The 19,720-nt window shown below is 38.7% G+C and overlaps 1 protein-coding gene across 1 annotated transcript; it reads right to left on the bottom strand.

Moving 5' to 3' along the window:
* Positions 1-13,702: 13,702 nt before the first annotated feature.
* LOC132486285 (PHD finger-like domain-containing protein 5A) lies at positions 13,703-14,027 on the bottom strand. Its single transcript, XM_060093275.1, has one exon. The coding sequence runs from the start codon at positions 14,015-14,017 to the stop codon at positions 13,703-13,705; it is 315 nt and encodes a 104-aa protein (XP_059949258.1). The 5' UTR covers positions 14,018-14,027.
* Positions 14,028-19,720: the final 5,693 nt, after the last annotated feature.

Below are 19,720 nucleotides of genomic sequence, written 5' to 3'. Positions count from 1 at the left end.
TTTAACCTGACATTAATCCCTTCCAGTGTATTTCTCTTTTTAGACATTGTAGTTTTCATCTCTAGAAGTTGATTTGGATTCTTTTTTTTTAATATCTTCCCTGTCTCTATTAAGTTTTTGAAAATATGAAATATAGTTGTTACAACTCTTATAATGTCCTTGTCTGTTAATTCTAACATTTGTATCAATTCTGGGTCAGTTTTAATTGATTGATTTTTTTTCCTCATTAAGATTTATATTTTCCTGCTTCTTTGCATGCTTGTTAATTTTTACTTGGATGCCAGGCATTTTGTATTCCTGTAAGTATTTTTGTGCTTTATTTTGGAATGCAGTTATTTGGAAACAGTTTATTCTTACCTGGTCTTATTTTAAAGTTTGTTCAGCTCACCTAGAACTGTGTTAGTCTAGGGTAATTATTCCCCACTTCTGAGGCAACCCTCTTGAGTACCCTACCCAGTGACTGATGCAGTGTGATGTTTCCCTGTCTGCCTTGAGGGAAGAGGTACTATTCTCAGACTTAGGTGAACTCTAGGTATGGTTCTTTCTAATCCTTTCAGGTGATTCTTTCCCCAGCCTCAGATGATTTCCTCACATTTATGTGCAAATCAGTACCTTGCTCAATTTTTAGAGATTCTCTACAGATCTCTGGAGTTCTCTCTCTGTGAAAGTCTCTTTATTGGTTTTCTGTTGTGTACATTCTAGCTGCTTTGGTCTTCCCAGGCTCTCACTCAGTCTTTTCAACCCAGGGAGTCAGCTGATTTCCCCTGCTGGATCCCCTCTCCTTGGGCTGCAGCCTGGAAATTCTCTCAAGGCAGTATACTGGCACAAATGTAGGTCTCTTCTTATTTGTTTCTTATCTCTCAAGGATCACTGTTCTTCGTTGACTGCTGTCCAGTGTCAGGAAAATCATTGTTTGATATATTTTGTTTGGTTTTTTGGTGGTTTCAGGTAGAAGGGTAAATCTGGTCTCTCTTACTTCAAATACTCTTATTATTACTGGGGGATAATTATATGCTAAACCATGTGCTAGATACAATAAGTATAACTGTAGGTATTAAGTAGAAATAGAAGTAATGTCCAGAGTAGGAGAAAGATACATGAAAGAAGAGAATGAACTCATATTTGAAGGTTAAGTAGGATTTGGATATATACAGTGGAAGTATCATATCCCTTTAGTCAGAAGTAGTTCTCTTATCGCAAAAGAACTATGGAGACATGAATGAGCAAAACTTTTGCTGTGGACTATTTTAAGGAACCAGTCTAGGGACTTCCCTAGCAGTCCAGTGGTTAAGACTGCACTTCCACTGCAGGGTGCATGGGCCAAATCCCTGGTCAGGGAACTAAGATCCCATATGCCACACACACACACAAAGGAAACAGTGTATATGTTTACTTCAAGGAATTCTTTTTGCTTATCCATGTCTTTTCAATGGAAACTGTTAAGAGATACAGTGAAATGTAAATTTTAGCCATTTGGGAATATGTTATTTGTTAATACCAGGTTTTAATTTTTCAACAGCAAGTTATTTTACAATATGAGTTTTTATTGCAAATAATAAACAAATGTTAAATAAATGGGTTTTGGAATCAAGCAGATCTGTATTTGAACTGGCTTTGTCATTTATTAGCTGTGTTTCCTTCAACTAGTCACTTATCTTAGTTTCAGTTTCCTCATCTTTAAAATGGGAATAATGAAGGTTGTTTTCACGATTAAGTGAGGTCATTCCTGTAAAGTACTTGGAACAGAGCCTGGAACAGATTGAATTCTCCATAAATGTTGGTTGCCCTTATATGTTATACCATGAAGGTGGAATGGCAGTTGCATTAAAATATTTTGTGGTATTTAGTTTTCTGACATAAAACTATCCATTTGTTTTTCTCATAGACGCTTACAGCCAAAAAAAACTATATTCAAGTGTAATATTCTTCTATTCATTTCTTTTTCTTTTTTTTTTTTTTTTTTGCGGTATGTGGGCCTCTCACTGTTGTGGCCTCCCCCACTGCGGAGCACAGGCTCCGGACGCGCAGGCTCTGCGGCCATGGCTCACGGGCCCAGCCGCTCCGCAGCATGTGGGATCCTCCTGGACCGGGGCACGAATCCGTGTCCCGTGCATAGGCAGGCGGACTCCCAACCAGTGCGCCACCAGGGAAGCCCTTCTATTCATTTCTTAAGCTTCATTTTACTTAGTATTCTTAGTCTTTGCCCACATGATAACAAACATCTGGATAAAAAATGAAAAAGTATTAGATTTGGATGACTGGCTTCATCTTAATGGTCATGGATTGACCAGATGACCTTACCTGAATTAACTGTATTTATGTCTGTTTCCCACCTCAACTTTTTATCTGATCTTTTCTTTTTTCGTCTCTGTTATCCCTGTCCTGCTGAAGTTGGCATCTCCTCCCTGCAGTTTATCTTTTGTGGGTTTCGTTCTGGAAGGGAGCTGTGTCTGATTAGTTTCGAGGCTTTGTAGGAACCAAGCTCCCCCAGCCCCTCAGTTCTCCCGTTACTGAGAACCTAACGCACTACAAATGGAAATATACTGAGTTCATCTGAGTTTCAGCCACTGCGTTCACATCGGCCCACTGTGTTTTCCAGTGAGCACTTTTTGGCCATTTTTGGGTTTTCCTGTTCTCAGATCCATCAGATACTTTTGCTTCTTTCTCTTTCCTCCTACATGGCAGGGAATACCACACAGATCTTGTGGCTGCTGGTGGTTTATCCCAATCTGCTCATATATTCAGGTTCCTGGGGAAATCTTATCACTTAATTGTCACTATTTGATGTAAATATTGTTCATAAGTTTTTGGGTTTGGTATCCTAGTTGCTCTGTCTGTTTTTATGGGGGGATTTGGGGAGATTTAAAAACTATATTGTGGCTGCTGTCTTATTCCCAGAATCCCTCCCTGATCAGAATGTTTTTCACATTTATCTCTCCGTTTGAGACGTAGCCAACAGTTTTCTGGAAGCTCTGACCCAAAGGTTAATGAAATGGAAACTAGACTGTGATAAAAGAAACTAGCCTAGCTGGAGGTGGCTGGCTAGTGGGATTATTTTAATGCAACCATTTAATTTTTCTGGATGTGTCTTTCTGTGGCTTAGGAATACATTACTTCCTCATTATTTAATTTGCAAACATGATGACAGTGTATATATCATTTTCATGCATTTTAAATATGCCAAGAGTCAATTTCTGCTCTCCTGCCCTATAAACATGAGAATTACTCAAAAATTTCTGATACAGCACCATTAGTTTAAAATTCAGGTATTGCTTTTATTCCCTATCACCAGAATTGTAAAAGGATTTTTACAGTTTTTACCACTTTGAGCACTTTTTTTAAAGTCTTCTTGTTGAACTGGGGTTGCTTTCTTTTCTCTTGCTGACCTCTTGTTTTTCTTGGTCTTAAAGATCGTTCAGGTTGGAAATGTAGGAGGTAAAAAGCTTTTTAGGGTTTTCATTGGCTTCAAACCTAGAGCGTGTCAATTAAACCAATCCAATTACTTTTGGAATTTTTCCTTTTTTTTTTGAGGAGATTAATCACTGTAGAAATAAACATGTCATCTGGTCATTTGAAACCTTATAGATTTTTGTTCAAGTTTAAAATTGATTAGAAGTAGTGCTGGTAGTGGTGTGGGGTGAGTGAGAAAGGAAGGGAGCAGAATTAATTATCTCCCGAAATCTATCACACTCCAAGGGCATTTTCTGTAGCATCATTATTATGAGTGTATTGTTAGACCTCACCATGGAAGGCAAGTGTATTAGCAATTTTACCTGATTCACAGGAGAAGAAAATAGGAATCTGAAAAATTCTTAAAAGTCCAGGAAGATATAATTAATTCCCAAACGTCTTCCTTGTGTTCTATGCTCTGCCACAGAAATAGCTGAACTTTTATTAGTAGTAATCATTAATGACTTATACTCTCTCTTACAATAACAATTTTCACTTAATTTTCAGAGGGATTCAGAAAGCTCTCATTTTGGAAGCCATAGAAATTACTACTGACCACACACATTTTTGTGCACCAGTGAACGTTGAGGTACTTGGATGATTTATAGCAAGGAGAGGTTTTCTCTTTATCTGATTTCACTGCTTTGCTCCCAGTACAGCCCATGTGCTCCTCTCTTGAGTCTTGCTGTGTGCGGTACCCAGTTCATGACTGTTTAATTCCCAGTTCACCACCCTTGCCAAGCTATTGTCCGCTGCCTGAAAATCCTCCTAACATCAGCTTTGTTAATAAGAGTTAATCTCTCCATTCTTATCTAGTTCAAAACTCAATTCCTACAGGAAGTCTTCTATTAAATGCTATTTATTCCCCTGAAGTACCATTGGGGCAACATCCCTTCAGCACATGTATTTTTGATTTGAATAATAATGCTTCTCACTGCATTTAATATAGCTTTTAGTCCAAACTGAGCTCTTAATATATGATTATTAAACAAGTAACCTATTACCTTTCCTTGTAGCAAAACCAGTAAGTAAGCCTCATGTATCAAAAGTCTGTATTTATTGTTCTGAGTGTTTGAGGGTAAAACAAATGTTCAATAAAAACAAAAGTTGGATGAGTTTAGATGAATTGGGTTTTATACTAGAATTTGGTTATTCTAGTGTATTATAGTTATTTTGCATGCCAACATTTAAGTATAACATATAGTAATAACTCTATATATGCTTTTCGATGATAAAAATAGCTGCTATGTATTACTATGTACCAGACATTCTGTTTAGGAACCTGGATTATCTTGTCTTATCCTTCCCATACTTGGAGGTATGTTTATTATTATAATCATTTTACATGCAGGTGGTGATGTTGGTGCTTAAAGAAGCTAGGTAACCTGCCCAAGGTCACCCAGGTACTAAATGGCAGAGATGTGGTTTTATTACAATCAATCTGCATCTAGAACTTATGTTTTTAACCACTCCATTCAAATCTTAATGCCAAGAAAAAGAACACCATGGTGAATCATCTTTTTTTCTGTCCATTTTATAATACCCAGGCAGATTAAAATAGTCCAGAGCAGTGTTTTATGAAAACTTTTTCCAGACAATGTGAATCAGAGACACTATACTGTAGGCCAATTCACTGAGTAAGCATGATGTAATCTAAGTGCAGCCTAAGTTTTTTCTCCCACTATCCTGGATGTATTCAGAGGTCCACTTTACATTGAATCTTGCTTTAGGAGGTCTTCTTGGGCAGGACCTAAAATGGTGAAAGGCCTGCTCTCTCTCTCGTGTGGCCCACCTGTTCTAAAGGAAACACACATGCATCTCTTGTGCCTATAAATTCTGAGAGTACAGACAGATCATCGCCCCCAGCCAACTAGATTCTGTGGCTTCAGGGCACTTTGACTTTTTCAGAGGTAAGTGGAGCCATCTGTGTTTCAATGACCAGGAATACATTGCAAGTTCTGGAAGTGATCTTATGAGAGCCCCCTGTCTCTTTTCATACCCTGACTCTATTTTACTTCCTTATACAGATGAGGCATTCAGTGTCATGGAACTGGTTTGAAATTTTTCTTTTGTAAATTCTGTGCATAGAAAGGGTAGGTGAGTAGGTGTGTTTTTCACTCACTTGGTATCTATTGTATTGGTGCTTATGCAGAATACCTTCATTTTGTCCCTCCAGACCTTCTCTCCATCCCTATCCATGCTCTTGTGTGGCCCAAGACACTGACCTATTTGGACTTCACCAGTGGACTCCCTTGCCTTTTGGCTCTATGTGGAGTTTGGTCAACAGGGAGTCTGGGGAGAAGCCAGGGAGAAACCAGGAAGAAGGGAGGAGAGTGAGGTTGGGTTCGTAATTCCCTGGTTCCCTTTCTACTGGGTTCTCTTGGGCTGCCAGCATCCCTCAACCAAGGCTTTTTTGTCAAGCGGCCCTCTCCTCTCCTCTGATTTTGGTAACAACTCTCTTCCCTTGTGTTTTTGGGTCTAGGGATGTTGGCAGTTACCGTGGTGTTACTAGACCAGGGGCACTGCATCATCCTTTGTGGTTTCCCTATAATCTGCCCACATCTTTTGTGAATACTCCCTTTATTCAACTTTCTTCATGTTACCCGGCTTCAGTGTGCTGTCTGCTTCCTGCTGGGATCCTATTTGATATGACACCTTAGTTGAAACTGACATAGAGATGCTGCCATTTTCTTTTTCTTTCTTTTTTTTTTTTGAGGTACACGGGCCTCTCACTGTTGTGGCCTCTCCCGTTGCGGAGCACAGGCTCCAGACGCGCAGGCTCAGTGGCCATGGCTCATGGGCCCAGCCGCTCCACGGCATGTGGGATCCTCCCAGACCGGGGCACGAAGCCGCGTCCCCTGCATCGGCAGGCAGACTCTCAACCACTGCGCCACCAGGGAAGCCCGATGCTGCCATTTTTAACATCCTGTTATATGCATTAAAAATATAGATTCCTTAGGCCCCCATTAGACCTACTGAATCACAATCTGTGGTCGTGGCACTTGGGATTCTGCATTATATTTAAAGATTTATTTTTATTTATGTATGTATTTTGGCTGCACCGGGTCTTAGTTGCGGCTCACAGGATCTTTGTTGCGGCATGTGGACTCTTAGTTGTGGCATGCATGCAGGATCTAGTTCCCTGACCAGGGATTGAACCAGGGGCCCCTGCATTGGGAGTGCCAAGTCTTACCCAGTGGACCACCAGGGAAGTCCCTGGGATTCTGCATTTTTAACAAGTGTCTCAGATGATTCTAATACTCTAAAGAGTCAGAGTTAATAGAACTCTAACAGCAATTCAGGAAGTAGGAATCAAATTTTGAGTGAGGCCCAACCTACAGGGATTGAACTATTTTGCCAGCCTAGAAGGCTCATGGAGTTCAAATTGGTAAAGTGCTTTGAGAGTCAGTAATTGAACAATACTGTGTTCATACTATTCATGTAGCATTTATGTTTTCTTTTATTTTCTCTAAATTGGGCTGAATTCTTTTAGGTGGATTAATTGATATTTTTGACTGCTGCACATAGCTCCTATGCATGGTTATTTCTTATACTTTTCTTGTATAGACATGGCTTACCAGTATCAGTTCGAGTTAATTGTTGGACTAATACATAGATCTAATACCACTTGCTAATACTTCAGTTTAATAAGCAATGTTTGAAATAACATTGTTCTGCTACATGTTTACAGCATGTTTGAAATAACATTGTTCTGCTACATGTTTCCAGAACATGCTTCCAGAACAACATTTCTTAAAAGGGAGATTTTTGGAATTAATTTTAATAAGGATGTGGCAGGCATAATATGGCCCACCAAAAGTGTCTATGTCCTAATCTCTGGAACCTGTGAATGTGTTAGGTTACATGGCAAAGAGGAATTGTGGTTGTAGATGAAATTAAAGTTGCTAATCAGATGACCTTGAGATGTTGAGATTATCCTGGAATATCTAGGTGGCTTCACTGTAATCACAAGTGTCCTTAACAGTGGAAGAGGGAAGTAAAAGTTGGCACACTGTGATCTGAGAAGGACTAGATCTGTTGGCTTTGTAGATGGAAAGGGGCCATGAGCCGAGGGATGAACTCCCTCTAGAAGCTGGAAAAGACAAGGAAATGTGTTCTCTCCTAAAGCTTCTGGGAAGGAACACAACCCTGCTGACAACTTGATTTAGCCCAGTGAGACCGTGTTGGACTTCTAACCTACAGATATGTAAGATAATACATTTATATTATTTTAAGCCACCAAGTTGCTGGTAATTTGTTACAGCCACAATAGAAAGCTGATACACAAGGTTAAAAGAAATGAGGGGAGGGAGATTTCAAATAATAAATCAGTACTTTAACTGGGGTCATTTACCCTGCAAACCTTGAAGTACGCAAAGGCTGTAATTGTCATGTCTGAATGTTTGAAAATTTAATTCATTCCTTAGGAGCTTTGGTGGGTGCCATGGGGACTTTTTGATATTGTAATTATGGGGTTGGTACAGGAGCTCATTATACACAGAGAGCGAGAACTGGGAATGTGCGGCACGCTCTTGGACCCATTCTAAGCCACATCTTGACTGCCCAGAATGTAGATGACCTTCAGTGAGTGGCAGGCCAGCCCTCTGAGACATGATATCTCCATAAAGGCCCTGTTCCTTTGTGTCTCTGGGAACTTGTCAGCCCATCGCTGTGCTGTTATGGAGGCTAGGCAAGGAGCAGGAGTACCTATCTGATTATTTTGCTTATCTTTTCCATTTTCTATAGTATTTTTTGTTTTTCTCATTATCTCCCAATTCTCATATTAAAATCTTTGCATTTGCTATCATATTTTTAATTCCCAAGAACTAACTTTTAATTTCTGGATGATGACAAGGCTTCACTGAGCCCCCTTCTTGACTATGCCTCTCCATGGCCTGCCAGCCCAGTTTTAGCAAGAATCCTGCTAAGCTAGTTTAATGAGACTCCCCCCGCCTCCCACCTTGGTATCCAATCAAATTCCTCATCCCCCCAACCTTTGATACCTAACATATTTCTTCTTAGTGATTTCCTATCTGCTGACTCCCTCATCCTGCCTATGGGCTCTAAATCCCCAGCTGTCCCTATTGTATTTGGAGTTGAGTTCAATCTCTCTTCCCTACTGCAAATGGTCTTGATCCCTGTTGCAATAATCTGGAATAAAGTCTTCCTCGCCTGTTTAACTATCCAGTGCAATTTCTCTTTGACAATGTTTCTTTCATATAGACTCTTTCCCTTATTTCTTTCAGTTCAGTATCTTCTCTTATCAATCAGAGAACATTAGTGATGGGCTTAAAACATTTTTTTTTCTTTTCTCTGCATTTTAAAAAATACAAACTTAGGTTTATTTGAAAAAAAAAGTTTTTTTTTTTCTGTTTTTCATATTTAAGAAGTGGGCACTAAAGTTCTTATTGGAAGTTCTGTGTGTGATTTGTCAACTGAAAGGCTTTAGTGTAGGATGATTAGACTAGGCCATTTCAATTGCCTCTGCCTCTTCCTGCAATCCCCCATCAATGCCTGTGGCTCCATTCTCTGGAGCTGACAAGTTTTTCCAGAGAGAAATTTCCCAAACTCCTGCCTGTTGGAAAAAAAAAAAAAGCCTAGCTATGTGAGTCCTGGATGCAAGCGTGGGTAAGAAACTGGGAATCTTACCTTTCAATATGTGGCTTTTATATGATCATCCTATCTTTAGTGTGATATCCCTTATTCTCTGTGTCCCTGGTGTCCTCTAGCCCATAATCCCTTCCATTCTCCATCTCCAGAGAGTGAATCTAGAGTCCTCTGTAGTTTGGGGAGGATATCTAGAGCAGTCTTGTGCAGACTCCCAATCAATCTTCCTGTTTTTAACCCTGTTCAATTTCCTACTCTTTTGGAGGGATATTACTAGTCTTCTGAGTCTTTTAATCATTCTGAGGAAATAATTGGTTGGCTTTTGGTTTCTTTCAGTGCTGCTTTAGGATTAAATTTTCTCAGGTCTGCTAAGTCAGGATCACTTGTCAATCTGCTCTCCATCCTCCAATATTTTGTTTCTGTCTTCTCCTAACTTTTCTTTGTCTTCCCTAAAAATGGAGTATCAGAAAGTGTTCAATGCATCATGTTTAACTGGAAGTAAATGTACATTTTAGAAAGGTTTCAAGATATTAACTAATTACCTTTTACTTTCCTCTCAGTCAATAAGAAATTCAATTTACCTTAACATCCCAGTTCCTCCCAACAAACACAGAATTAATAAATGGCGATGGAATGATTGATTTATTATATAAATAGACACACTGTATTTCCTTGACACTTTGTAAAGGATGTAAAGAAGTACCATGTTAAATAAATCCAATCGAAGGCAAATAATTCACAATAGAGTATAAATTACATACATTTACACTGCCTCACCCAGCATATTGCATTAGAGCCGAGGATTATCTCAGTAATCACCTAACAATAGGGGTCCATATTGATTTTAACTGCTAATTATGTCAGGGGTATGCCCCCGAGTTAGAATTTTAAATCTCATTCTGTTTAATCTGAACGCACTTTCTGAACTCTGAGTTGTAATTTAAGCAGAAAAGATTACAAACACTGGCAAAACAACAGATCTGAGAAGCTTATCCCACAAGAACTGATTAAGACCTTTTTCATCATCTTTTATGATGGCAGAGTCTGGGCTTGTATTTTGGACCAAGGAGTCACAAACTGGGATACTTAAGGCCAACCCAAATGGAGTAAAGCACCCAGCAAACTTAGAATTAATAAATGATTATAGAACTATTCAGCCATTAAGATTGTATATTTCCCTTGTTTGTCAAGGGCATTTGAGTATAATTTAAGGAGTAAAGTAAAGAAGAATCAAGAGTAAACATGGAGGAATAGAGTGAGTTCCTATTTGGTAAAATCCAGGACTCATTTTTCTCTGGAATAATGCCTCAAATCCCTGCCTTCGTTTTAAAGGATATAGAAGAAAACACTGATGGCAGCATTTTCTCAAAGCCAAGAATGATTCTTGGATCAATCTTATCATGTTCTTCATTTACATAAATTAAATTTGATAGTGGCTGAGATTTTTAAGAAATATTTTAGGTCATTATTGATCAGCTCAGCCACCCAAAGGACCCTGTTTAAAATAGGGTCCTGAAACACCATATGAATGTTTCATTTCCTTGGATGTTTAGATCCAAAACAGGGCTTAAAATATCTTGTTGGTAGATAGATATGAATTTTTGGCTGTTAAGGAGATGTAGAAGATTAGTTGAATTAACTCCTACTTCACTCCATTCTGAACATGTCATAATGTTCCAGAACATTTCCAAATTTTAAAAAATACTTCTTATTGAAAACAGAGTTCAATAAGTTGATTCCAGGCAGTGAGGGGAATCTTTTACGTGTAAAATAAGACTTACATTCAGATACTCTTTCAACAAGCCAAATAGTTTTCCATACAAGGAAATATATACTAGGTATGTTCATGCTGTGTCTTTAGTTTCAATACAATGAAACAGACTTAAAAATTTTTTTGAATTACATTTGTCAAATATCCAGTTAAACTATTGCACTGTCAATATTTCAATCTGCAAGTATGTATCAATTAACTGTCTTAACATGCCCTGGGTTACATAAAAACATGTTTTCTTGTTTAATTTTATGAAAACATCTACCACAGTGCCTGTCATATGATAGATGCCTATTAAACATTTTCTGGACTTCCATACCTGTTAAATTTGTTGACTACCCACTGAAAAATAAAAGGTCTTCAGAAATAAATTATTAAGCAAGACTTAGGCCTTTTAGGCAAGTGAAGATGAAGAAATGTTCAAATCATACTCTTAAAGCAAATATGTTATTTATCACTTACCCTTAGGCATAATTGATATTTAGTTAGTATTGGATGTAAAATATCAATTATACCAGTTGGTGTATAGCCACAGTTCTGAGTACCTACCCCTCTCTCTGCCCTCTGCATCCTGGACCTTCCTACAATCCAGCAATTAAAGAATTACAGCCTGGCACAGTAGGGGGTTTTCATGGAGTCCATTCTGACTGACAGGTGTCTGGGATATACTGAGGTTAAGTATCTTGACTATCACCTTCTTCATTTACCAGGTGATATTTGCTTAGGAAATGCAAATAAATTTCAATAGTAGCTGGATACAGATTTTATTAACATGCAAATTAGTTTTTTGGGGGACTGGGGGGAATAGAATTAGCATTTCCCAAGCTCTTTTTTCACTGAAATATTGTTAGTTTACTTGAAAAATGCTGGATTGAGCAGTTACACCTATTCTTTGGTATAGGACTTTTCAGAGCCTTTAATATTTGAGTTTACATTTTAAATCTCTAGGATTTAAGGATTACTTGACTATGAAACCCTTTTTTTCCCCATGGGACACCAATTAATGTCAATTGATATAATGTGTATTAAAACTCTAAATATTTAGGATAGCCCTTGTTGCTTCTCATATATATATATATATATATATATATATATATATATATATATATATATATATATAAATTAGCATTATTCACTCTGTTTTTTTTGGTTGTTTTTAATTTATTTTTTTACTTTATTAATTTTTGACTGCATTGGGTCTTCATTGCTGTGCACAGGCTTTCTTTAGTTGCGGTGAGCGTGGGCTACTCTTCGTTTCAGTGTGTGGGCTTCTCAGTGCGGTGGCTTCTCTTGTTGCAGAGCACAGGCTCTAGGTACACAGGCTTCAGTAGTTGTGGCTCATGGGCTCTAGAGTGCAGGCTCAGTAGTTGTGGTGCATGGGCTTAGTTGCTCTGCAGCATAAGGGATCTTCCTGGACCAGGGCTCAAACCCGTGTCCCCTGCACTGGCAGGTGGATTCTTAACCACTGTGCCACCAGGGAAGCCCAACTCTTTTTGAATTATCAATTTTATGGCAAGGCAGAAGAAAAGTTAACGTTGATTAAGGCAAAGAAAAGTTAGAGTTGACTATTGTAGTCAGGGAAGGCTAGGTCAAGCTGTGGGAACACCCAATCCCCAAATCCTAGTTGGTTTAACACACAACAGTGGCTCATGCAAAGGCTGCTGTGGTTCGAGACACTGTCCTTCAAGTAGTGACCCAGTGATGTGGCTGCTTTTTTCTTACATTGGGGAGCTGATGGAATGTTTGATGAGACTTCCTGTCTCTGCTGAAACTGTAGAGCAAAAATCAGTATTATGTAGTTTAGTATGTTGATTGTCCTTCATTTTAATTTTGGTAAATACATACATAACAAGCTATGTGTTTTTACCTTCCTCCAAAAGCACTTTTCCCATTCTGCAAGTTAGCCATGGGAAAGTATGAACTGGCTTTGCTTAGCTCATTCTTAGAGTGTCTATTATTTTTACCATTACATGTTCAGGTTTTTAAATATTCAATTGATGCTGTAGACACACAGAGTTGAGAGTCTGGTTATTAGATTTCTTGCTTTTTGGCATCTTGCTTACATATCAGTATTGTTCCTTTCAGTGTTACTTAGTCTTTGTGACTGGTTAGTTTATGTGTAGATACTTAAACAAGAACTCTACATTTTTTTCTAAACATCACAAGTGCTTTTTCTTACCATGATTATTTTCTTTTTTTGCATGAATCTCAATACCTTTATTCTGAATCACAAATTCCTGGGTGACTAAAATTCCTAGAGTTAAAATTAAATTGGGAAGGGGCTGACTACCAGAAAATAAACACCTGCTTTATTAATACAATAGCAACAGAAAGGGTTTCCAATTTTTAGAAGAAAAATAACATGAACCAGCACCACCTGGTGGGTGTTACAAGATGAAATGCCCACATTTATTGTTCTGAGAGCCCACTACCACCCTGCAGATGTTTCATCAAGGACAACTGCCATCAGAGCTGCTGCAAGAACGTGATTCTCACTGCAACTAGCTTCACAGTCAGCTCCTCAAACAGAAGACTGAAATGATATATCATTCCTGTTTTAGAGGCTTTTGGTGTACAGAACTTCTCGATGTGGATAACACAGTCTTGCTTCTTGAATTTAAGGAACGCCATGAACCAATCTATCAAGTTTTCTGTGATACAGTCTGCCAGAGTGCTCTGCGAAGAATCTTTTTTTCCATTCCTACCATGTCTTGGTGAGAAGAGAGGAAAGGGTGGAAAGGCGCCAGTGTACTGATAGGCAATTCGGGTGATGCTCTGTGTTCCACTTCCTTTCTGTAGGCATTTCTTTTGGCAGCTGCAGCAGCTTGACTGGGGGAGGAAGAGGCAGCCCACCAATCACCTCCTCTTTAAGCCCTATTTTTTGCATTCATAGAAGAGATCTGTCTTAGAGCTCAGAAAACTGACAATCTTTGGGCAGCCATCTCTGTCTTTCTCCTGGATGGTGCACTCCTTACAAAAATAGGCATCTGAAACTCTGGGGCCTCCACGGATCACACAGCGTCCCTGGTAAGAGCCATAGTTACATTCATCACACATGTGCACCAGGGTGCAGGGACACACACAGGAATCACAGATCACACACTTGCCATCACATCTTTCACACAGTCTTCCAATGGCAACACCAGCCTGCTTGCGGAAAAAGATCAAGTCCGGGTGATGTTTAGCCATAGCTCCCTCTATGCCACCCCATGATTATTTTCTAAAAGACACTTGCCAAGTGAGAAATCTTCCCTGATTTTGTCACAGCTGACAGTCTCTATTGAAGAAAGATTCTCGTCTTTGTTATCAAGGGAGTGGTGCAAAGGTTATGAACACCGATAGCACTTCATAAGAGCAGCTGAACTTGGTATTTTGTGACGCCTAGTCTAAATCCGTGGTTACTAATTTTTCAGTTTTGTGAGTAGCACATTCACTCACAGTTCTTCACATGTTAATAAAGCCTCCAGTATTACCTCCTGCCTCTCCCTGCGTGTGAACACTTTGTTGGAAGGAAAGGAACTAACCTTAAGCTGGTGTAGACCAAGTTCTTGGCTGGGGCCCCTATAACAAGACAGATTAACAAGAAAAAAGCATACAAATGTATTTAATATAACTTTTACATGACACGAGAACCTTAATAAGGAAACAAAGACTTGAAGAAGTGATTAAACCAGAGTGTTTTCACGCTAGGTTTGATGAAGAGTGGAGAGTCATGGAAAAATGCGATAGGATAACAGAGTATGAGCTAAGGGTAGTACACGGGAAAAGAGCAAGGCCTGTTCAGATTCCTTTCAGCATCCTTCTACCTTGGAAATAAGGGTGTTCCTTTCCTCCCTGAACAGGGAGGGCCCCTCTCCCATAAGGGTTTTGTGACCTACTTCAGGGGAAGTTCAGAAAGTCCTTCCTGCATGTGACATTTCTTAAATTTTTTTCAGTTTATGCCAAGGTGCCATATCTTGGGGTAGGTTATCCTGAACACCATCAATGTTGTGAGTAAACATCCAGGAAACTCATTAGCTTCAATTGTACTTGATGCTTTCCTTCTTGGGTTTCCTTACTCATCCTTCAGAAGTTCTCCCAGCAGGTATGGCCTTCTCTAATTTAAGAAATTCATAATGAATAAGTAGCAGATATAGTAAGCCACAAATGACAATATTTTCTCCTAGCCTTGTGAATTCAATGCTTTGAGAACATAATTTTCCCTACAAAAAAGTTGGAGATGGAGTTTAGAGTCTTTAGCCTCTTGTATCTTTAAAATTAAAGGTTAAAAAAAATTTAAATTAAATTAAAAAGCCATATATTTTCATTGTAAAAATATTAGAAATGACAGATAAAGAGAATAAGGAAAAAATCCATCCTAACTGCCACCACTCTCCTACACAAAAATAATTACTATCATCATATCTGTGTATATTTTTATGACCTTTTCTCTATAGGTATAAATATACCTATATAAATAATTTCTCAAGATTGCAGGAATAGTATAGACACAATTTCATGTTTTCTTTTGCTTTTACATTTTATAAACTCTTTTCCATGTTTTTTACATAATCTTCATAGTTATTATTTTAGTGGCTAACACCATTATTTGAAATTAAGTTATTGTTAGAAGAAATGGATTCTTTGAGAAACATGTCCCCTTCTATCCTTTTAGTTTGAGCAGGGTTCTGGAATATATAGGACATTTTCCTCTCCGCCCTGGGCATGTGCTCACCCATTTCCTTATTCCCCTTTAACTTAATACTAGACATATTTTTTTCAATCAGGCATATGAATAATATTAGAAATTTATTTGGAAAGAAATAATAAAGGAAAGAAGTATTCTCTGAGGAGGATCTTTTTGCATAGGGTTGAAGACAGGGTTTTTCATTTTATCTGCCATTGGCTTCCAAATGAAAATAGAAAGAATGGCAGCTGTATTTTAACTACAGAATTGCGCATATATGGGTGTCTGAGGAACTATATGAAATCGCTTAGAAAATGATCATCAGTGCCTTGCACAGATTCATCACAACGTGTGTACTTATTTAAGCATATTCTTGGGTACTGTGCATTCACATGGCCTGATTTGTAATATATGCCATTTTTTCCCCTGAGTTTGCATATCAGAGATGATGCCTTTTTTTTTCTCCCAGTACTGCTGCTTCTGCCTCTACCTGGGATTATGCAGATTCTGGTTTAAACCTCTTTATTCTTTTCTGCAAGTGCACAGCATGATGGGCTTCATTTCTGAGAGTAAATGATAATGGATTTCAGCTTTCACTAGTGACATTTGGAAACTACAAGTTTTTAATAATATGTGTGCCACACAGTGAAAATGGTCACCCTGTTCCAAGGATGTGAAAATGTAAATAAAATAGCAGTGCTGTAAATATGTAGAGGCTAAATCTTAAAATGAAGGTGGGGGTCCTAGTTATTTTAATGGAACCAATTTTATGATTTTTCAAGTGGGATGTAAAGGACAATCTTATCTATAGTGGGTACTTGGGATAATCAAGGGAAAGCTCTTAGAAAGGGTTTAATTTATTCTGTCAGATATTCAAGGCTATAAAACATTTCAACAAATCAAAGCCATCATTTGAGAAATAATAAAGATTAAAAGCCAACATCAGACACCACAAACTTGGGTCCTTCCTGCCCTTTAATCTGAATACCAGTTTTATATTAAATAAAGCGTGCTTATCATCGATTAGCATTTATTTCTGTCTCGCTGGGTATACAGTGCTTTTTGATGGTCTGGATGTAAAGGGACCCAATTTCTTGTCTAAAACAACTGAGTGTCTATCTTTTGTTGATAAACACAGTGTGTGAAGGTCGTAAAGAGAGAGTTTTGATAAATTTGTCAGACCTGGGCTTCATGGCTGCATCTGCAGAGGGAGGAGGGTCAAGGGTATCTGAAAAGAGCAGGGGTATTTCTCTAAAGAGCAATGACCTTGAGAGATAAGATCACTGAAACCTCAAATCCCAGTTTTGGATCTTGAGGTGAAGTAACCTTTGCCTCATTCCTGAATTTCCATTTTCCTTATTCCCATTCAGTGCTAGCAGAGACTGGGAATCAGTTTCCTACCTTTACGAAAACCCAATTTATTGGGCTTCTCACTCCCACGTTACCTCTTCTGTAAGAGAAAGAGGAGGATTTTCTGCTCCAAATGCCTGGGGAGGACCCTTCCTCATTTCCTATTCCTGAATCATCTGGGCCTTTGCACTTGAGTATTGACTGGTGACAGTGACATCTCCACCTTGGTGTAATATGTCTTTCAAGTGAGAAGTCTTTCCTGGTCAATACTGAACCAATTTGCTCTGGCAGTCTAATTGAATGCCTCCTTCAGACAAATGGGTCACTGGGGGAAAGGGTAAAACCTTGATATGCAGATCTCAGTCGAAGGCCATTTTAAAAAAATATATATTCCTCTTGAGAAGCAGCCTATGTAATGAAAACAGTACTAGTTATTTGCACAGCAAAATGGACATAAATCAATGTGTTTACATCTTTCTTTTTGTTGGACTACTATCTTACTTTAACTTGATCCCTGGAGATAGAGTGAGATGGACAGACAAACAGACAGAAACAGAGAGAAGAGAGAGACCAAAGCTCTAGCATGACCCCTAGGATGAGAAACTTCTTGCCTTAAAATTTGGGGTATGTTGATCTCTTTTTTAGAATTCACACCATTTCCATATAGCAAATTACATTGATGTTTAAATTGTTTGATATACTTAATATTAATAAAATACAGCTTTTTCCTAAGATGATTGTGTTTTTTTCTCAGTGTTCCTTTGAGGGTTTATAAGAAGAAAGGGGCAGGTGAGTGCCCAGCATTGTGTTAGCGTGTGTCTAAAAACTGTCTTAGTCCTTACTCCAGCCCTATGAGAAGAGTAATCCCTGATTTACAGAGAAGGAAACTCACTCAGAGAGCTTGGTAGCTTGCCCAAGGTCATTTAGTTACTTGTCAGTATGAACCAAACTCTGGTATCTCCAAGGCCAGTGTTTCTTTTCCCATAGGGTTGGATTTTGAATCACTTTAAAAAAATAATATCTTGGGGACCATTGTTATCTTATTCATCTTTTTACCTACCTGGTATGAAAATGTATACATATTTTGTGTGTTAGTTTCCTGTTGCTGCTGTAACTAATTGTCTAAAACTTAGTGGCTTTAAACAAAACAAATTTATTATTTTTCAGTTCTGGAGGTCAGAGTCCAAAAATGGATCTTACTGGGCTAAAATCAAGGTGCTGACAGGCTTGCGATCCTATCTGGAGGCTGTAGGGGAGAAGCTGCTTTCTCACCTTTTCCAGCTTCTAGAAGCTGCCCTCACTTCTTGGCTCATGGCCCCTTCCTTCCTCTTCAAAGCCAGCAATGACCCGTTGAGTCTTTCTCACTTTGTATCAGTCTGACTTCTGCTTTTGTCATTGCTGTATCAGTCTGACTTCTGCTTTTGTCATTGCTGTGATTACGTTGGGTCCAACCGGATAATCCAGGATAATCTTCACAGCTCAAGGTCAGCTGACTAACAACCGTAATGCCATCAGCAACCTTAATTCCCCCTTGCTATGTAGCCTGACATAGTCATAGTCAGGGGAGTAGAACATGGACATCTTTGGGGGACCATTATTCTGCCCACCGTATGTTATGAAATCTTTTAACAGAATAACACAGTAGTGAGAGATTCAGGATTTGAAGTCAGATTGCCTGAGTTCAAGTCCTAGCCTACTGCTTTCTCACTGTGTGGTCTGGGGCAAATCAATTACATTCTCTGTGCCTTGGCATTCTCATCTATGAAATGGGAATACAAATTTGTGGTAGAGATTGAGATAATGTATACAGAATGTTCAACATTACTAGCACATGGCATACAGTAGATATCCAATAATTCTTGGCTGTTATTGTTTATGAAACAGTACATGGGTGCATGGTACATTGTGCTGTACAAAAGGTTTCACAGGTATTATTTTGTTAGATTTTCCACTGCTCTGGCACTTACTGCTTTTTTTTTTAAACATCTTTATTTGAGTATAATTGCTTTACAATGGTGTGTTAGTTTCTGCTTTATAACAAAGTGAATCAGTTATACATATACATATGTTCCCATATCTCTTCCCTCTTGCATCTCCTTCCCTCCCACCCTCCCTATCCCACCCCTCTAGGTGGTCACAAAGCACCCAGCTGATCTCCCTGTGCTATGCGGCTGCTTCCCACTAGCTATCTATTTAACTTTTGGTAGTGTATATATGCCCATGCCACTCTCTCACTTTGTCACAGCTTACCCTTCCCCCTCCCCATATCCTCAAGCCCATTCTCTAGTAGGTCTGTGTCTTTATTCCCGTCTTATCCCTAGGTTCTTCATGACTTTTTTTTTCTTAGATTCCATATGTATGTGTTAGCATATGGTATTTCTTTTCTCTTTTTGACTTACTTCACTCTGTATGACAGACTATAGGTCCATCCACCTCAGTACAAATAACTCAATTTTGTTTCTTTTTATGGCTGAGTAATATTCCATTGTATATATGTGCCACATCTTTTTTGTCAATTCATCTGTTGATGGACACTTAGGTTGCTTCCATGTCCTGGCTATTGTAAATAGAGCTGCAATGAACATTTTGGTACATGACTCTTTTTGAATTTTGGTTTTCTCAGGGTATATGCCCAGTAGTGGGATTGCTGGGTCATATGATAGTTCTATTTTTAGTTTTTTAAGGAACCTCCATACTGTTCTCCATAGTGTCTGTATCAATCTACATTCCCACCAACAGTGCAAGAGTGTTCCCTTTTCCCCACACCCTCTCCAGCATTTATTGTTTCTAGATTTTTTTTTTCTTTTTTTTGCGGTACGAGGGCCTCTCACTGCTGTGGCCTCTCCCGTTGTGGAGCACAGGCTCTGGACGCACAG

The sequence above is a fragment of the Mesoplodon densirostris genome, chromosome 1 (genome assembly GCF_025265405.1).
Source record: "Mesoplodon densirostris isolate mMesDen1 chromosome 1, mMesDen1 primary haplotype, whole genome shotgun sequence".
Lineage (NCBI taxonomy): Eukaryota > Metazoa > Chordata > Mammalia > Artiodactyla > Ziphiidae > Mesoplodon > Mesoplodon densirostris.
Note: the sequence above shows the minus strand (reverse complement) of the source record. Positions and strands in the feature narration are given on the sequence as shown.